This window comes from Urocampus carinirostris, chromosome 1 (genome assembly GCF_059441175.1).
Source record: "Urocampus carinirostris isolate Australia breed hairy pipefish chromosome 1, RoL_Ucar_1.0, whole genome shotgun sequence".
Taxonomy (NCBI): domain Eukaryota; kingdom Metazoa; phylum Chordata; class Actinopteri; order Syngnathiformes; family Syngnathidae; genus Urocampus; species Urocampus carinirostris.
The window spans coordinates 12,621,748-12,639,514 of record NC_142349.1 but is presented as its reverse complement, the minus strand read 5'-3'; the positions used below and the strand labels follow the sequence as shown (position 1 = coordinate 12,639,514).

The 17,767-nt window shown below is 38.4% G+C and overlaps 1 protein-coding gene across 1 annotated transcript; it reads left to right on the top strand.

Moving 5' to 3' along the window:
- Positions 1–337: 337 nt before the first annotated feature.
- Positions 338–17,207, top strand: ap1m1 (adaptor related protein complex 1 subunit mu 1). The gene is made up of 12 exons (XM_088327042.1): positions 338–535; positions 5,262–5,418; positions 6,417–6,484; positions 6,557–6,687; positions 6,760–6,907; positions 7,005–7,131; positions 8,085–8,227; positions 9,445–9,516; positions 9,733–9,891; positions 10,033–10,158; positions 15,785–15,860; positions 16,246–17,207. Exons 1-12 carry the CDS (start codon positions 494–496, stop codon positions 16,266–16,268), a joined length of 1,272 nt encoding a protein of 423 aa, XP_088183168.1. The 5' UTR covers positions 338–493; the 3' UTR covers positions 16,269–17,207.
- Positions 17,208–17,767: the final 560 nt, after the last annotated feature.

Below are 17,767 nucleotides of genomic sequence, written 5' to 3'. Positions count from 1 at the left end.
ATTTATTCATACGCTCACTCACACCTAGGGACAATTTGGAGTTAACCTGCCAATATTTTGGGAATGTGGGAGGCAACCAGAGTACTCAGAGGAAGCCCACACAGGCAGAGGGAGAACATGCAAACTTCACACTGGAAAGATGGTTGCTGAATTTGAACCCATAGTGTCTGAACTATGTTGCAGACGTGCTAACTACTCACCCACCGTGCCACCATCAAAAACAGATGCTGAATCTCAAAGGATTAACATTAAACAATAGACTTCCCAAAGTGAGAAATTCGGAATGTCCTATCCTCTTGCACTTCTTCGCCCTGATCAGCAGGAGCCGCTGAATGACTTATCAAAAGCGGAAGTGGCGTACAACATCAGTTTTTCCTCCTCTCGTCATTATTATGAATGAACGCCCGAAAATATTTTTTCTTTAGAAAAAAACGTCCAAAAGGAACGTCTAAACATTGTGGAATAGAGGCTCGTTGTGAAAACCACCTCCAGGATGTCTGCAAGCGCCGTCTACGTCTTGGATTTGAAAGGAAAGGTAAAACGAGCTTTCTAACGGGGAACCGGCCGCTAGCCTAGTAGCTAAGCTGCTAGCTGCTGTGCTTGTGCATTCCTCGCTGAGACGTCTGCTTAATGCACGATGGATAACGGTGTAGTTTGTCACTTTGTGTGTTCTACAAATAAAGTCAATTAATGCAAAATAAGTACCTGAGAGTTTGAACATGCGGTACATTAGCGCAAAAGGAAGCCGAACTGTCTGGAAGGCTTTGATCCCTTTAACGTACGGACTGACAGCTGTTTCCCCTTAGCTTACATTTAACTAGAATGCCAGCGACAAGCCAACTCAACTGCTAAAAGCTGATCAAGTGTTCATTTCAATCTATTGCGCTGTATGTCATTTTTCCAGTTCTGTAGACTACTCTTGTTAGTATCAAACCGTTTTCACTCATGTAGCAAACGTTGCGTTTCGCTTTGTTTGTGGCGTTTTATTTAATTTAATAGCTAATTAACAATAGAAACAACATAATATTTGCACACACCCAAAAACATATCTGAACGATACAATGATATACAATAGTCCCTCGTATTTTACGTGGGGTATGTTCAGAAAATGTCCCGCGATGGTCAAAACGCGTGAAGCAGGAATTTTTTTTATTTTTTGTTATCCAATTAATATTTTACTAAGAATTGAAATAAAAGAACAAACCCCATCTACTGACTCAAGCATTTGTCTCATCAAAAAAGTACCGTTATTTTTTAAAATTAACAAATCATGTATGTAGGCTACTGCAGGCTGTACTTGCTCAAGACACACACCAGGAAATGGTCAAGACAAGTCATGTATATTTGTATAGCCCTTAATCACAAGGAGTCTCAAAGGGCTGCACGGACCACAGATTATTGCAAACCACAGACTATTATTACACCATACCCTGATTTAAAACCTACATGAGGGCAAGGGAAAACTCAAAAACCTCAACACGAGGAAAATGAAGAAACTTTGAGAAGGGACTGCACATAAGGTAATTCACCTTCCCGGATGACCAGGCTGCAATGGATGTTGCCATAACAAATAATACATATATTGTCAGCATCAAATATAGGTCATTCATAAGCTATGGAATAGAGGTGTGTTGCCTCTAAGGGATCCAATGTCAAATAATTACAGTATTCCAAAATGTTCTTGCTGATTTATCTTACTGTATTAAGGGCACAATCCATTTCAATATTTTGTCGCCATCATGTGGACGACGTGACATGAAAAGAAAATTCCAAACAACAAAAAAGTACTGTACTTTCTAAAGGTGTTTTTTTTTTTTTTTTTAAATAATTTGTGTTGTCTGAAATTATAAATTTAAAAATAAGTTTGCGTTATTGATTAGTTATTTGAAATATGATTGGTTGACCGACTAGGGCACTTGTGCAGATAGAGCAGCTTTTAATTAATTTAAGCAAAAATCTCAATCAGGCCCAATAAAGTGAAAGATAATTCCGAACGTTTAGCCAATCAGATAGCTGAATACAATGCACGATGAAAATCCGCAAAGTAGCGAAACCGCGAATAGTGCGACAGAGCGAGGGGTTACTGTAGTGCATTATGATTTGCCCAAAGAAAGTAGCCTAAAGCAGAAGCTTTTAAGTGCTGTTACAACTTTTACTTGCAGGAAAGCCATTCAAAATCAAAACAAGAAACCAAAAACCAAACATACTGCTTAGTTTGGGACCTTTACTAGTATTTTCATACGACACAAAATGGACCATATATGTATTGATCCAGCGTGTGTCTTGGTGATTGAGAGTATAAAAGCATGCTAAAGTGGAACGCTGAGTAGGTGTTACTATACTATTAGTTCAATCAATCTGGCTTTTAAACTGCAGTGCCCAAACTTTTTATGGTAAATGCTAAATGGTCTGCATTTATATAGCACTTTTCAAGTCAATGAAGGCCTCCCAAAGCGCTTTACAATGTGCTTCACACTTACCCATTCACACACACACTCTCACACCAATATCGGCCATGCAAGGTGCTGACCTGCTTATTTGGGGCATTAGGGATTTGCGAGCTCCGTTGAAATTTCCATTGCTCTTCACAACACGGTTTTATGACGTTTCTTTTTTTTTTGCAAGGCCTTAAATCTAATTTAAGTCATGTTGGTTGTATTTACATTTTCATTTGTTGTAAAAACAAATGACAGGGAGCTATTTTTTTTCTGTACCCTTTTTTATGAGTTGATGCTAAGCCTAATTTTATTTCCTGCTCTGTTAGTGTTTGCTTTAAGTGAAAGATTAGTCATGTAAGTTCTGTTAAAATCGTAATTTAAATACTGTAAACGGTTTTAGAGAGCCATTCAATTTTAATTTTAATTTGCATGATTACACATTTCTTACACCAATTTTAAAGCTTTTTATTATCAGGTCCAAATATTGGTTATCTGCCTCCTCTTAATACTAATCATCTGTATTGTTATCGGCCCTTAAAAACCCATGTAATTCGATCCTTAGCGGTGTTGACTCAGGGATTAGATGTGGCACAAGATAAAAAGAATGTTAGGATAAATGAGCAAAAATATTTACAGGTTAGTGCTTGGAGAAAGGTTTAAGTTGTATTGCATTAGAATTTAATAGCGTGTGTATGTTTGTGTGTATGACTTTTAGCAGCAACATAATTCCAAAATCGGTCAATAAATAAGAGTTGTATCCCCATTTTTCTATACATAGGCAAGATGTATATTTCGTCACTGTCTTGTGCGCTTGTTTAGGGTGATGATGGCCCAACAGTCCCTGAACCTGTTTGTCCTTGCAGTTGTTTACAAGAGCAAAGGCCGAGTGTTTATAAGATTAAATATTTCATTTAGTTTGACAGTCCATGAAAAGTTTGTTTTTCAACCTAGTTGGTTGGTTTGTTGGTTGGATGGATGGATCCCCTAACCACGAGGGTCCTAGCAGTACCATTTCCTGTGGCATGTCTTGGGCAAGTACAACCTGGTGGCGCCCTTGTTATGCTGAGAAATGCATCCCTGCCGAGATTTGCATCCCCTCGCTACTATAACCTACTATAACCGCGTTTTATTTCACTTTTATATCACTTTTCGGGAATGTAATGGCGAACATATAACCAAAACCACTTCGTCTGCATTTGTTGGGAATGTAATTCAACTTAAACCATTCCATCTTTGTATTTGTTGTGAATGTAATCGAACGGTAATGCACACCGTATATAAATCATTTTTGAGGACTGTTATGCACTCTATCGTAAAGCTTGTTATGCTGAAATAAGCTTTATGGCAGAGTGCATAACTGTTTCAATACGAGCGATATGAATAGGAAAAGGCAAAATAAACATGTTACCTGCTCAAAAGTGATTTGTATACGGTGTGCATTACCGTTCGATTACATTCACAACAAATACAAAGACGGAATGGTTTAAGTTGTATTACATTCCCAACAAATGCAAGACTAAGTGGTTTTGGTTATATGTTCGCCATGACATTCCCGAAAAGTGATATAAAAGTGAGCTAAAACGAGGTAAAAGTGGTTGTAGTTGCGAGGGGATACAAATCTCGGCAGGGATGCATTTCTAGGCATAACACACTTCCTTCTCCAGGCCAACATAGGTTATAATAATAATAATAATAATAATAATAATAATTTCCTTGTATTGTCATTCTGTGTAACAATGTACACAGAACGAAATGTCGATTGCACCTGACCCGTTGTAGCGAGCCGATGCAGCCGCAGCCAACAGAGGGCGCCGCCGACCATATTAAAAACATATTCCAATCACATTGTTTCAAAATCTTTTTCAACTCTGTTATTTTATGCTTTCCGAAACTGATTTTAGCTTTTAAAGTACAGTGGGACCTCTGTTATCACGGTTAATGGGGACCAAAACCACCCGCAAAAAGTGAAAATCTGCGAAGTAGCGACGCCCCTTCAAAAAAAAAACAAAAAAAAAATTGAACCCACGCAGAAGGTTCCCATGACCTCAGAACTGTGCCGCACACGCGCTAACCACTGCTCAGCGCTGAGCCTCCGACCTACCCGGCGAGTCCGGTCGCCGAGGCGAAGGCCCTCGCGGCCCGAGTAGGAGACGCCGGGCGCCGGCCTCCGCGCCGAGTGTCCGACCCGCTCGGCTTGTTGCGGTGTCGTGCGTATCGCGCCCGAAAGTACCCGTGCTGCGGGTTAGGGGCTCGCTTGCGAAAGCGACCAAACGGCACCCGCGGTGCGGTGCAAGTAAAAAAAAAATTATTATAATTATTATTCAATTATTATTTGCTTTTTTAAAAATTATATTATTTTAGACCCGGTTAATGGGGACAAAAACCACCCGCTAAAAGTGAAAATCTGCAAAGTAGCAACGCCCCTTCAAAAAAAAAATAAAAAAATAAAATAAAATAAATAAAAACTATTACAGGCCGCGAAGCTCTAAAGCCGCGAACGTTGAAGCACGAAGTAGCGAGGTCCCACTGTATTTCAGGACAGAAATATTTAAAAATAAATATTTTAATTACATATTAGGCAATCCATAGGAAAAAAAGCACCCCCACATGCACAGAGGTGTTTTTTTTTTTTTTTTTTTTTCCCCATCCCTTTTTACTGACTACATTGGCGTCTTTAAAATAAGCAGAATCCAGTACAGTAAAATTACCATGTTTGCTGTGCAAATAGTATTTTTTTTGCAATATTCTAGATCATGTATTCTGCCTTGACAAAATGTTTCTAAGATATGTAGTTTTCCATGAACTTTCTCATGTTCCTCTTAGGTGCTGGTATGCCGAAACTACCGTGGTGATGTGGACATGTCTGAAATTGAGCACTTCATGAGCCTCCTGATGGACAAGGAGGAGGAGGGGACTTTGTCTCCTATCCTGGCTCATGGCGGCGTGCGTTTCATGTGGATCAAACATAATAATCTCTACTGTATCCTTTTGTGCGACCGCATTGCCATGTAGATGTATTTTTGCTCAAAGCCCAACTTAGAAATTTACCCACTCAAATAACCTCTGTCACAAAAGTTTTTATTTTCTTATTTTGGGGACCAACCTTTCTTTGTCTTATTTGTAAAACCTCTGCAATAATTTTTCCAAAAAGTTAAGTTAGGCAGTGCTTCTCAATTATTTACTGTCAAGAACCCCTTTGGAAGAAGAAAACATCTCGCTTCTCTCTTATGATGTGGTTTTGTTTGCACTGACGTACCTCAGCCAATTACTTCCCTTATCAAGCAAAAGAAACCTTACAACCACAACATGGCACCTATTTACGCACAGCAAGACAGAATATGTAGACTTAAAAAAAAAAGATAGTTTGTGTAAACGAGTTTATTTTATTTACCAAATAACAAATAACTCTTTTGGCATCTTTCTTAGTTCTTTCCCCACTTGCTGTAAATTTAGTGTTGCTTCTTATACGTAGCACTGCCTCAATTCACAAAAAAACCCCCCAAAAAAGCATGATCGAGGATAACATTTGCGGAACAATATTAGCAACCTTCAATTACGTTGCCGTCTGCTACCATAGATGATCTGGATTAGAGCTGAAATGGAGGAAGACTTTTGATCTCTTTTTCGTTTCATCTTATTTTCTTTCAGTCTGACTTTTCATCCCTCTTAAATATTTTTATATGGTATCACCTGAGAATCCGCTACACTCTGTGTCCAGACCTGTCCTCAGTGCAAACAAAAAAAAAATGCTCCTTGCAAACTGATAATGAGAGCACCTATGCCTCCTAGCATAGTGAAGGAGCAACTGCACTTTGTTCTTAATAACAAAAAAACAACATGTTCCGCGAGGTCACACACCCCCACTTGGGAAAAGAAACTGTGTGCATGCATAGATGTATCATGAATTTCTTCTTGCAACTTTTAAAGTATAAACACAATACAAATAAAGTAAATTATTCTTACCTTTAATTGCCTCAGTGGTAGCAACATCCAAGAAGAATGCCAGTGTTTCCTTGGTTTTCTCCTTTTTATACAAAATCGTCCAGGTAGGAATTATATTTTGAAAGGTAATATGTGTTTAATCTTTGAGTTTTCAAGAAACTTTTTCATGCTTCAAGGTTTTTTCTGAGTATTTCAAAGAACTGGAGGAGGAGAGCATCCGGGATAATTTTGTCATTATTTATGAGCTGATGGATGAACTGATGGATTTTGGCTACCCACAGACCACTGACAGCAAGATTCTGCAAGAGTAAGAAATCACATTATGTAGCGCAATATGCTGTAACATTTACAGACAACCTGACTCTTTCCCTCCTTTAAGATATATAACTCAAGAGGGGCACAAGCTCGACACAGGCGCTCCTCGCCCACCTGCCACAGTCACCAATGCTGTCTCGTGGCGCTCGGAGGGCATTAAATACAGGAAAAACGAAGTCTTCTTGGATGTCATTGAGTCAGTCAACCTTCTGGTAGGAACTTGTAGTTGAACCTTCTGTAAATATGCATGAATTGTCAAGAATCAAATTCCAAATTATCATATTGGTAAATGCTGCTTTCACATTTCAGGTCAGCGCCAATGGCAACGTCCTCCGCAGTGAAATTGTCGGCTCCATCAAGATGCGTGTCTTCCTTTCGGGCATGCCAGAGTTGCGTTTGGGTCTCAACGACAAGGTTCTGTTTGAAAACACTGGACGTAAGTCACCATAATAATACACCACAATTTGGTTTATCCTGATTTTACCATAACGATAACGAAGTCAAACTGAGTAAAAAGCTAAATGAGTGACAAAATATTGTAGTTAGATGATTCCTGAAAACAGGAAAAAGGAAAGAGCGGTCTACTTTTTACGGTTTCGCTACTCTGTGGATTTTCATCGTGCATTGCGTTCTTCATTCTGGCTAAACAGTCGCCCCCACCGCTGTTCTGCCTTTTTCTGTCTGTCCGGTCTAGTAAAGCTGTACACATAGCACGCTAACCGCTTGATGAACCCATACTACGTAAGCGCAAATCTCTTTCGATTTCAAGTTTTTCCAAATGCCATCCTGTCAAAAAAATGCTCTGGACAATCTGTGGTCAGGCCCAAAAGGCAGAGGAATATGCTTTCCATCCCCAACGAAGTTAGACTTCTCAGCACACTCAAGGAAAGTAAATGCAGTTTACCATAACGTCCACATGATGGCGACAAACTAACATGTAAAGTAGTAAATCGTGTCCCTGAACAATACAGAAAGTCAAAAAATCAGCAAGATTATTTCTAAAATAATAATTTCAATGTACTGAAGTTATTTATTAATAAGAAAAATACAAATTACAGTACTTTTATTTGCTAAGCAAAAAAACTTGAGCCTGTAATTTATTTTTCATCTTCTTTTGTTTAATGTATAGTAGAGTAATTATTACATCTATAAATGAATAAAAGTTCTACTTTGCAGGTTTTGACTATCGTGCGCTCTTTTTGGAATACAACTTTGCGAAAAATGAAGGATCACTGTATTGTTGGAATCTAGAAAAGGTGGTTGAAAAGGCAGTATATAATAGTAAAATGAACGCCGCAATTGCCACCAATAAGTAGTGTGCGACTTGCCTTTTAAATGACGCAATGCAGTTCCCCTGTATTTTTATTGAAAATATTTCCTTTCTTTTAGGTGGCAAAAGTAAATCAGTTGAGCTGGAAGATGTCAAATTTCACCAGTGTGTCCGCCTGTCACGCTTCGAGAATGACCGCACTATCTCATTTATCCCTCCTGACGGCGAATTTGAGCTCATGTCATATCGCCTCAACACTCACGTAAGTACAAACTCTTAAAGGTGTGGGGAAGTTAAGAATGTATTGTTCTCCTTACTGCAGCCGGCGGAATCGTAAATTCTGTTTGCGGTTATTATGTCTAAAAATTGTTAAAGACGGGTATCTTTTGATATAAACCTTTTCACTCTAAACTTTAGGCATTAACACGATTATATATTTTGATGCAAGGGTGGTGCATTTTCCTACAAAAGTCACTCTCTTTCCTGCACTTCACTGTGTGTTCAAAGACCAAACTCTAATAAAAGTCTCTCATAACGAATGCATTTTCTTCCCTCTTAGTATTAGAGTGCTTGTAACAACATCCTGTTATTATAGTCATTATAGTTAATAATTTCAAACAAAGTATGTTTCGATTTATTTATTTATCTGACCGCGACTTTGGTTGGTTGATAGATTAGATCGTGACTTTATCAATCAAGTTTCTCTAATACTTCGTTTTGGGGACATGTTTACCTGAGCTGTATAATGTTGTAAACAAAAATAGTGACGCATACAAATATATGGATTTTTGTGTGTTTTTGTTTCTGAATACAAAATGTAAAAGAAAAAAGAAGTTCCCGGGTATCGATCCCTAGAGGCAAAATTTCATCGATTATTAGTATCTGTTTGGCAACAAACAGTTATCGTGCATTAAATGTTCCACATTCGTACCCAGTTGTACACAACTGTAGCCATTTTCAGGATATGGGTAAGTGTTTGGTTATGGAAAAAATGTGCTGGAATTTCGAGATGTTTAGTGCGGAATATGATTTTTGAAATGCCCTAAAGTTCATAAAATAAGATTTAGCTTTAGGTAAATCTCGAGATATAAAGATTTTAAAATGTTCTTTTTGAAAACGTTAATATTTTGTGGGGAATAGGTGTAATTAGTAAAATAAAATGTATTACCACCCTTTTTTTAATGCTCTTTTTTTGTCTGTCCAAATTGATACAGACTATTCTTTACCTTTATTTGTTTTGCTTAATCATATACAAACTGTTTACTAATGTTCTCAATAAAAATATGTATACATCAAATACGGGTTGCCAAACATTCAAATGCGAATGGGAAAGAATAAAGTTGGAACATAGCCCACACTTGAATGTTGTAGTGTCTTAACTTCCACAAGAGGGAGACTGCGTTTCAAGAAAAAGAGTGACCATGATCAACGAAATCTTATGTATTTGCATGTTGAAGACTGGCTGTGTTTTTTTTTTAGGTCAAGCCGCTGATCTGGATTGAATCTGTCATTGAGAAGCATTCTCATAGTCGGATTGAGTACATGATTAAGGTAAATCTGGTAGTCATGTCTGTTTTTGGAAGTTTAAATATTTACTTTATTTAATAATTACCTGGTAATTAAAAGGTCAGTTTCATCTTTGAACTTCCACCGCAGTGGTTATGATTCATTATCCATGTGCGTGACTGGCAAACTTTAAAATGGCAAACAGGTTCCTCATCTTGACCTTCTTGTTTACCCAACTTGCCCTCCCACCGCCCATCCTAGGCCAAAAGCCAGTTCAAACGGCGCTCCACCGCCAACAACGTGGAAATCCACATTCCTGTGCCAACAGACGCTGACTCTCCCAAGTTCAAGACCACGGTTGGCAGCGTGAAGTGGGTTCCTGAGAACAGCGAGATTGTCTGGTCCATCAAGTCTTTCCCTGTGAGTGACTCACAAGACAGGGTGCTTTCTATGCAAATCACTTTTGATTGCTGCGACTTGGTCTTCCAATGAGTCAACCAGCTTTTAATTAATTGGTCGAATTTTTTACATTTTGTTTTCAAAATTATGTCCTCCTGACAGGGCGGCAAGGAGTATCTGATGCGGGCTCACTTTGGCCTCCCAAGTGTGGAAGCGGAGGATAAAGAGGGAAAGCCCCCTATCAGTGTCAAGTTTGAGATCCCCTACTTCACTACTTCGGGCATCCAGGTATGCACCATTGGAAAAGCCAAATGCAGATGAGTGCCCAAAAAGTTATTTAAACATTTTCTTTAAAAAATGGTACTTGAAAACTTGTTTCCACCATTGCTACAAGTCATACCATTACCAGTGATCTTGCTAAATAGCTAGCATACAATGAGTTATTTAAAGTGACCTTACTTAAGTGTATAGCACAAATACACATGGAATCTGGACAATTCAAACAGGAAGTTGTCTGGCTGGCCTGTGTGTTTATCAAGGAAATGAAAAACGCTGTATGCTAAGACCAAAGTTCCCATCAAAACAATGATGCAGATGAGCTTCCTTGTCGGCAAAATGTTGGCAGCGACGAGCCCCACCGACTGCATAATGACAAGTCATCCCATGATTATACGCAGCGCAAGAACACAACATAACATTTTCCCATGTCGTGACGGGGCGCATTGCGAAGGCTACTTGGCAGGGCATTCAAGGACTTGTTTGTTAACTGTGCAGGTCGCCATAATGGCACATTTGTGTTCCACATCAAACCAAAGTTTAACAATGTACATTTACATTTTTCTTTAACTTACTGACACTGCTGACCTATTCTTTGTCGTTGCCAGTCAAAGATTCCACCTTGCCACCCACAAAGCTCTGTATGCACGGGTAAATGGGGAAACGATACTGACTCCAAGTCTACTCTAATCCTAAGCCAAAATAATAATTTACACTAAACTATGAAGACAAATAAGAACCATAAACATGTATAACATATAAGCAATGTAATACAATAAAAATTGAGTATTAGATGCAAACTACTGATGGTCTTAGCATTTGATTAATAGCTCTTTAATGACTTGAAAAGTAATGAACTGATTCACAAGTTACACTGTGGCACCATTTAACTTTTCAAACACTCACATTCTTCAACTGCAAATATGATGTAATTTTTCAATATTATGTGAAAGTCCTCCACCCTACTCAAATGAAACACTAAAAAGTCAGTTGATGTGTGTAATAAATGGTAGTGAATATTAGGTTGTTATTGTCACCTCAATCACGGGGCTGAAGCAAGCCTTTAACAGGACACGCTTAAAGATAGGGACCATCACAAAAATGCCACTGCAGTTGAGTATTACCAACTCTGGGATCTGGTTCTGATTCTTCTCTATTTTTTTTTCAATCACACTCTAGCTCAGCCAGCCACCCATCTTGTTGTTGACAGATTTTTCGCGTCAAGTGTCTTTATTAGAGGGTAGCAACAGACGTTTATTCGTCTTTTTCGTGCCACGCTTTCCATGCAAGCAGTGGCAACAAGTTTAATTAACACATGTAAATATCTGGGCATAGGAAAGTTCTTGTTAACTGCACCACTAAATGCAGATTGGATTGTGCAATTGAAGCGTACACGATGCATTTAAACACTCATATAAATTCCACGCGTGCAACAGGTACCAATTGACACCAGCTAAGGTGACAAAAATGGACTGGACACGCTTGTCTGTGTGACATAGATGCCACATAATTATAGTATCACTGTAAAAACACATGCTCTAGAATTTATAAGTTGTTATGCAAAACCCAGATAGATTGGTTGTTTTGAGAGTAACACAGTCTGGCAATCAGCCGACTTGATGCAAATTGTTGTTTTGTTAAACGTTACGGTTGAAAATAAAACTTCCTTTTAAATGTTGGATCAAATTTAGATTTCCAAACAATCAACAAAATCCATTTGTATTCAACTATTGTTCAATGGGTGCCATTTATACATACATTAGAATGAGATTAAAAAAATTGTAGGTATCAACTGAAACTATACTTGGATGTCTTTTTAAAAAAAGTGTTTAACTGGCCATTTAGTTTTGATCGTCATTTTCTTTATGGCTGGACGAATAATTGAAATGCAATGGCGAGCGGTTAAGTGTTTGGTAACTGTCAGAAACTGTTTTGTGTTGATTTAATTTTTCCTATTTTAGTTTTTGATCATAAGAAATTCCAAATCTGTTTTAATAGCCCTCCCAGTAGCCATTTATTTTCATTCAATATTCTAGCTTACAAAAAGAAGATTCACCCTTAAAGGTGTGAAAATCAACGAACCGCAATATTATTGGCAGATAGTGACATTGATGTTTTGATGATAGTCAAAACAATGGAACTACAGTGAGGCTTAATAGTCAAAATAATGAACTGGTATCCTATGCATTCTCCTTTGCAGGATATAAAAAAACAAATGAACTTATAAGAGAAATTTCTTGGTGACGTGGCATAAAATACATACGTAAAAACTAAATTAATAGGTATCATCGAAGCCCGCTAAGTGTCTGAAATGGTTACTTAAGACTTCATTTAAAGACTTAAAATGTAAGAATTTGACAAGATTTGACCAAAAATTGTTTCAGTCATAGAGGAATGGCACGTGGAAATATAATAGTAGAGTTTTAAAGTTGAATCAATACAAAGTATTAACTTAATATTTAATGTTTTTATCCATCAACATGTCAATTTGAACCATGACAAAATTTATCTTTGCCGTAAAAATTTTTTTCTAAAACCTGAATTTTTCTGGTCAATTTAATCCATGTGTCTGGGATGAATGTGGGGTCCACATTTTCAGTTAAAACCCATCAATAAAGCCACCAGAATATCATTCCAGTTTTTGTGGATTTTAGTTTTCTTAGCAGTTTCCAAGGAACAGTGAGAGAAAGAATGCATTTATTTTCTGCAAACAAAGTCAAAAGCTGCAATGGTATTTTGGTGGCTTTTGCTGACTGCGTGGATAAGGCTGGCTTCCAAAAGCCACGGCTTTCCGTGACCTTGCCGGGGCCCAGCGAAAACAAGACGGCCAGAGGGCTGAGGCTTGCTTCCAAATCCTCAACAAATTCCTTGCTTTCCTGCTGTCATTTGGAATCCAATGTGACGGAAACATGGCAATTCTATCTCCTAACTAAAAAAGGTCAAGTCAGCCTTAAGATGGTCAAATGCGCGGTTCTGCTAATGTCTTGGGCTCAGTGCTCCCTTTATTGCTGCAAGCGATTTTTGTTTACGATAACAATTGCACCATTCTACACAAGTTTTGATAACGGATTCTGTTTTGTCATCCAAAGTACAGATGTGTGTTGTTAGGTTATTTTTAGGGCCTATTTCTCGAAATCTGGCCGTCCGCGTGGAAACACTCGTCCATCCTTATTGTCGGTTAACAGCTTGTGAAAGTCGTAAGAGGGATTCTGCTGATGCGTCCAAAATAGCAAAACACTAATGTTGAAGAAATGCGAGTTTCTTTCGAACAGCGCTTCTGCGGCCGCTTCCCCCTTCTTGTGAGTCACGGCGCTGCTTCCTCATGTGTTCATATCGTAAGTCTCCAGAGAAAATAACTCTTCGTTCTCTGGAAGGCCCGAAAAGTCATTGGTTTGGACACAGCCTGCAAAACCTTTGGAACTATTTGAACTGTCCTTTACACTTAATCTCCTAAAAATACATATGATGGGCGACAAAGTCACTGAGTGCAATCATTTCCAATACTGTTCTACTATGCTTGACGAATCTCCTTTGCGTTTTTAACCAGATGTTTTTGATGGCTTTAAGGAAGTGTGGCTCAGCAACATTTTGGGTAGCCTTATATCTACTAAATGATTTAGAGGTCCCTTAAAATTTGACAAAATTAAGACCGAAACAATTTGTTCATAAAATCTCAACAATTTTGCAAACAATTATGAAATTAAACTATTTGTTTTTCATTCACTGCAAAAGGGTAATTGTCACCCCCATTGGCAGAAAGGTTTGCTAATTTTAAGTATTATTTTTCTATTTAAGTACAGTTTTGAATTCTCTAATAGATAATGATCATTATTAAAAGTATCAACTAAAGCACACAAGTTTTCATATTTTAAGAATATTTTTTTGATAAAAATTGAAAAGTTAAGACTAAACTGTACTAAAAATGAGCAAACTATTTGCCCGGCTGCCATTCAAAACAACTAAGCTTATTCAAAGTATTTCAACTAGAAAAAATCATACAATACAAAAATAACTAAGTGTTATTCTTTCAAGTTTAAAATCTATAGTAAAACGTGCTAAATAGTGTTTTACCATTCATCAATTGATTGATTGATTAACCATTGTTTTTTTTCCTCATTTTACTTGTAAATTATGTTTCAAATATTTTTAAACAAGAAAATAACACCTCAAATCAAATTCCCCTTTCCTATTTTAAAGCCACATATTTGACCACTACCTGGCACTGTGTTGTCAGGTTTGAGCAAGGGCCAGTGCCACAGTGCAAAGCGTGGCGGCTTGGGATCAGACAATCATACTAGACAATCATGGCGGAGACCAAAGTGCGGATTTCACAGAGTGAAAGAAATACCAATTTCTCGATCTATGATATTTTCTAAAAATAATATTGATAAGATAGATCATGTATTTTTTGCCTTGCATTAAAATTGGTGTTTATTTTTTACTGAATGATAGTTCTTTTATACCACTAGGGGCACGAAAAAATACACACTTTCCCTTTAAATGTATTCTTTGAAAATATGTTTAAGTACAACTTAAGTATAATTATTTAATATTGCAGCGGTAAGATTGTTCTGCCAATATTTATTACTGCATTTTCTCAGTCTCAACATAAAAGTAATTGTATGCTTAAAACAATAATAATAATATTTTACCAATAAATCAAGTTTGAACATATAGTAAAATTGGCAAAAATATCTGCCAATGATGTAGAATTTTTGTTGTTGTTGCTAAAATGTGCTCTTTCCAGCCTCATTTGTTGTTGTTGTTGTTGTTGTTGTTTTTTTGTCAACAACTCAATCCATCAAAACTGAACCTGATAGTGGGCCGTTGATAAAATAAGAATTCTTGCTTGAATCTCGGCACCCTCCTTCCTGTTATTTTGTAAATTTTACCCTCTCAAATTGATGCAACATCCACTTAAGGTTCACTGAATAGGCAATATGGTCTTTAAGGAACAGTACGGAATTTGGAACTTTTATACTCGCTCCCACCATGTGTTCATAATTGCGGCCTTAGTTAGCTTGTTCGTGATGCCCCTGCAAATACGTGCATTTCTTAGATGCGTCCAAATAAACCATTTCATTTTGATCTTTCTTAGGGTTTACGTGGGTGTTCAGACGCTCCAAGAAGCAGCCTTCTTTTTACTTCCAACATTTTCATTCTACACCTACAAATAGTAAAAGCATGACGTCTCGCTCCAGAACTCCCCCCCGGCCCCTATTCCTTGAACATATTGTGTTCAGCTCCAAACAGGTCTGATTAAAGTACGATAAAAGGAAATAGATGCCATGGGAAAAAAAAACAATAAGGGCTTTTTGAACTCAGTCAAGGCATTGTTAACACATACTTAAACATTCAACTTTTTCAAGGACCTGAAATGTGTCTTGCAAACGGTAAACTTCATGATATGTGGTAAATGGCAAAAAAAGGAAAGGGCAGAAGATCCCCAAAAATAGTGCTACCGCTACATAGATGTGGTTTGACTCTATTTGTAATATTTAAAACAAGCTTTCGCTCTGCCAATTTTGATGTCTTCAGTTAATGAACTAAAGTTAAAGTACCGGCACACTTGACACTTGGTCAGTAGAAAAGCATTAATAATGAATTTGTTGATTTGTGCCTTTCCGTTGGTCATCAGGTGCGTTACCTGAAGATCATCGAGAAGAGTGGTTATCAGGCTCTGCCTTGGGTGCGCTACATCACCCAGAATGGAGGTAAGTTTTCATTCGCACACAAGCTCGTGCCGCACACGCCATACGCGCTGTCAACGTGCAGGCATTAGGCAAGAGTTGGGCAATGGCCTGCAATGTTGTGGGAACTGTTGTACTTCTACAAAAAAAAACAAGAGCTTCAGCATGAGGCAACGTGCTGTGAAATCTGTGAAAGTGATTTTTTTTTTCTTCGTGTCTCATACTATAATGCGGAAAAGGTTGTGCATGCCTGGCCCTAAGTTGCGTAATTACCACACATCCACAACTCATTTCCTTGGTAGTCCCGTCCTGCCGGCTTGGAACGCCATCACCGCTTGATTTCTCCACAATTGCTGCTCTTTTGTTTATTCATATATTAGATTAAGTCTTGTCCCATTTCCTTCTGCAGATTACCAGCTCCGCACGCAGTGAGGCAACGCCTCAGCCGGGGCGGGAGGAAGCTGGACGACGGCTGTGATGGTGGCGGGCGGGCGCCTGATAAGCCGTCATCGGCAGGTGTCATTCAAGAAGTCCGCAAAGGAGCGACATTTTTTCGATCATTTTCCAATGCAAATATTAGATGGGGTGCTCGTACATGGAAGAAAAGCGATCGGTTGTCCGGTGCGAGGCCGACTAAAGCCGAAGTCATGTTTACACGCGCTGTCCTGAGTAGGTCATAAACATCGCACCTCCTTGTTGATTATTTTTTGTATATATTTGCTACATATCAATGAGGTCAGTGTTATTAGTTACAAGCGAGCCAATCAGTATGTCTCCGAGTTACAGTGCCATGTCCCATTCTGTCAACGTTCAAGGACTTGATAAACAAATCAACTGGTTGCATGGTGATTCATTAGCTACAGTATAGCCCTTCCCTATGTAAACACGTTCTGTAAAATAATTAAATGTATGTTTAGAAAAAACAAGCGTGGACTCTCATCTGGGGTTGTTAGGCTACTTTTTGTTTGTAGCAGATGTTTCACAGCTCTTTGGTTTTGGTACTTTTAATACACAGTTAAATGAATACCTTATTACCAAAGTTACAGTAAACGTTAGCTAATGGTGATACTAACTCCTAAATGCTTGTGTTTTTGATCTATACATGCTATATTCCATGTTGACAATATCTGTATTATATGTTATTGCAACATCCATTGTAGCCTGGTCATCCTGGAAGGGGAAAAACCTCATGTGTGGTTCCTTCTCAAGGTTTCTTCATTTTTCTCATGTTGAGGTTTTGAGTTCCTTCTTGCCCTCATGTAGGTTTTAGATCGGGGAATGGTGTAATAATTGTCTGGTGTTTGCAATAATCTGTGGTCTGTGCAGCTCGTTGAGACTCTGTGAATAAGGGGTATACAAATAAACATGGCTTGTTTTCTAGGTGAAATAGGCAACGAGCCACAAAAAAAAAAAACTGACTAATTAACAGATCTTAATCATAACTATGTAAACCATGTTCACAATGTTATACCAATCCAACTAATTGACAGATAGCCAGCCTCCACCCATCCATTATCTGCACCGCTTATCCTCAGTAGGACCGCAGGGGCTCTGGAGCCCATTCTAGCTATCTTTGGGCAGGGTACACCCTGAACTGGTTGCCAGCCAGTCGCGGGGCACACAGAGACAGACTCACTCGCTCATTCCTACCTAAGGACAATTTGGACCGGCCACTTAACCTGACATGCATGTTTTTGGAATGTGGGAGGAAATCTGAGTGCCCGGAGAAAACCCACGCAAACACGGGGAGAACATGCAAACTCCACACAGGAGGTTCGATCTCATGACTTCAGAACTGTGCCGTACACTCTAACCACTGCACCGCCGTGATGCCTGATGGCCAGCCTATTTAGAAAGACTTTTTGACATAACGGTCGCTGCCAGTAATTGTGTCTAATTCAAAGCAACTTTAATGGGTTATGAATTGTCAA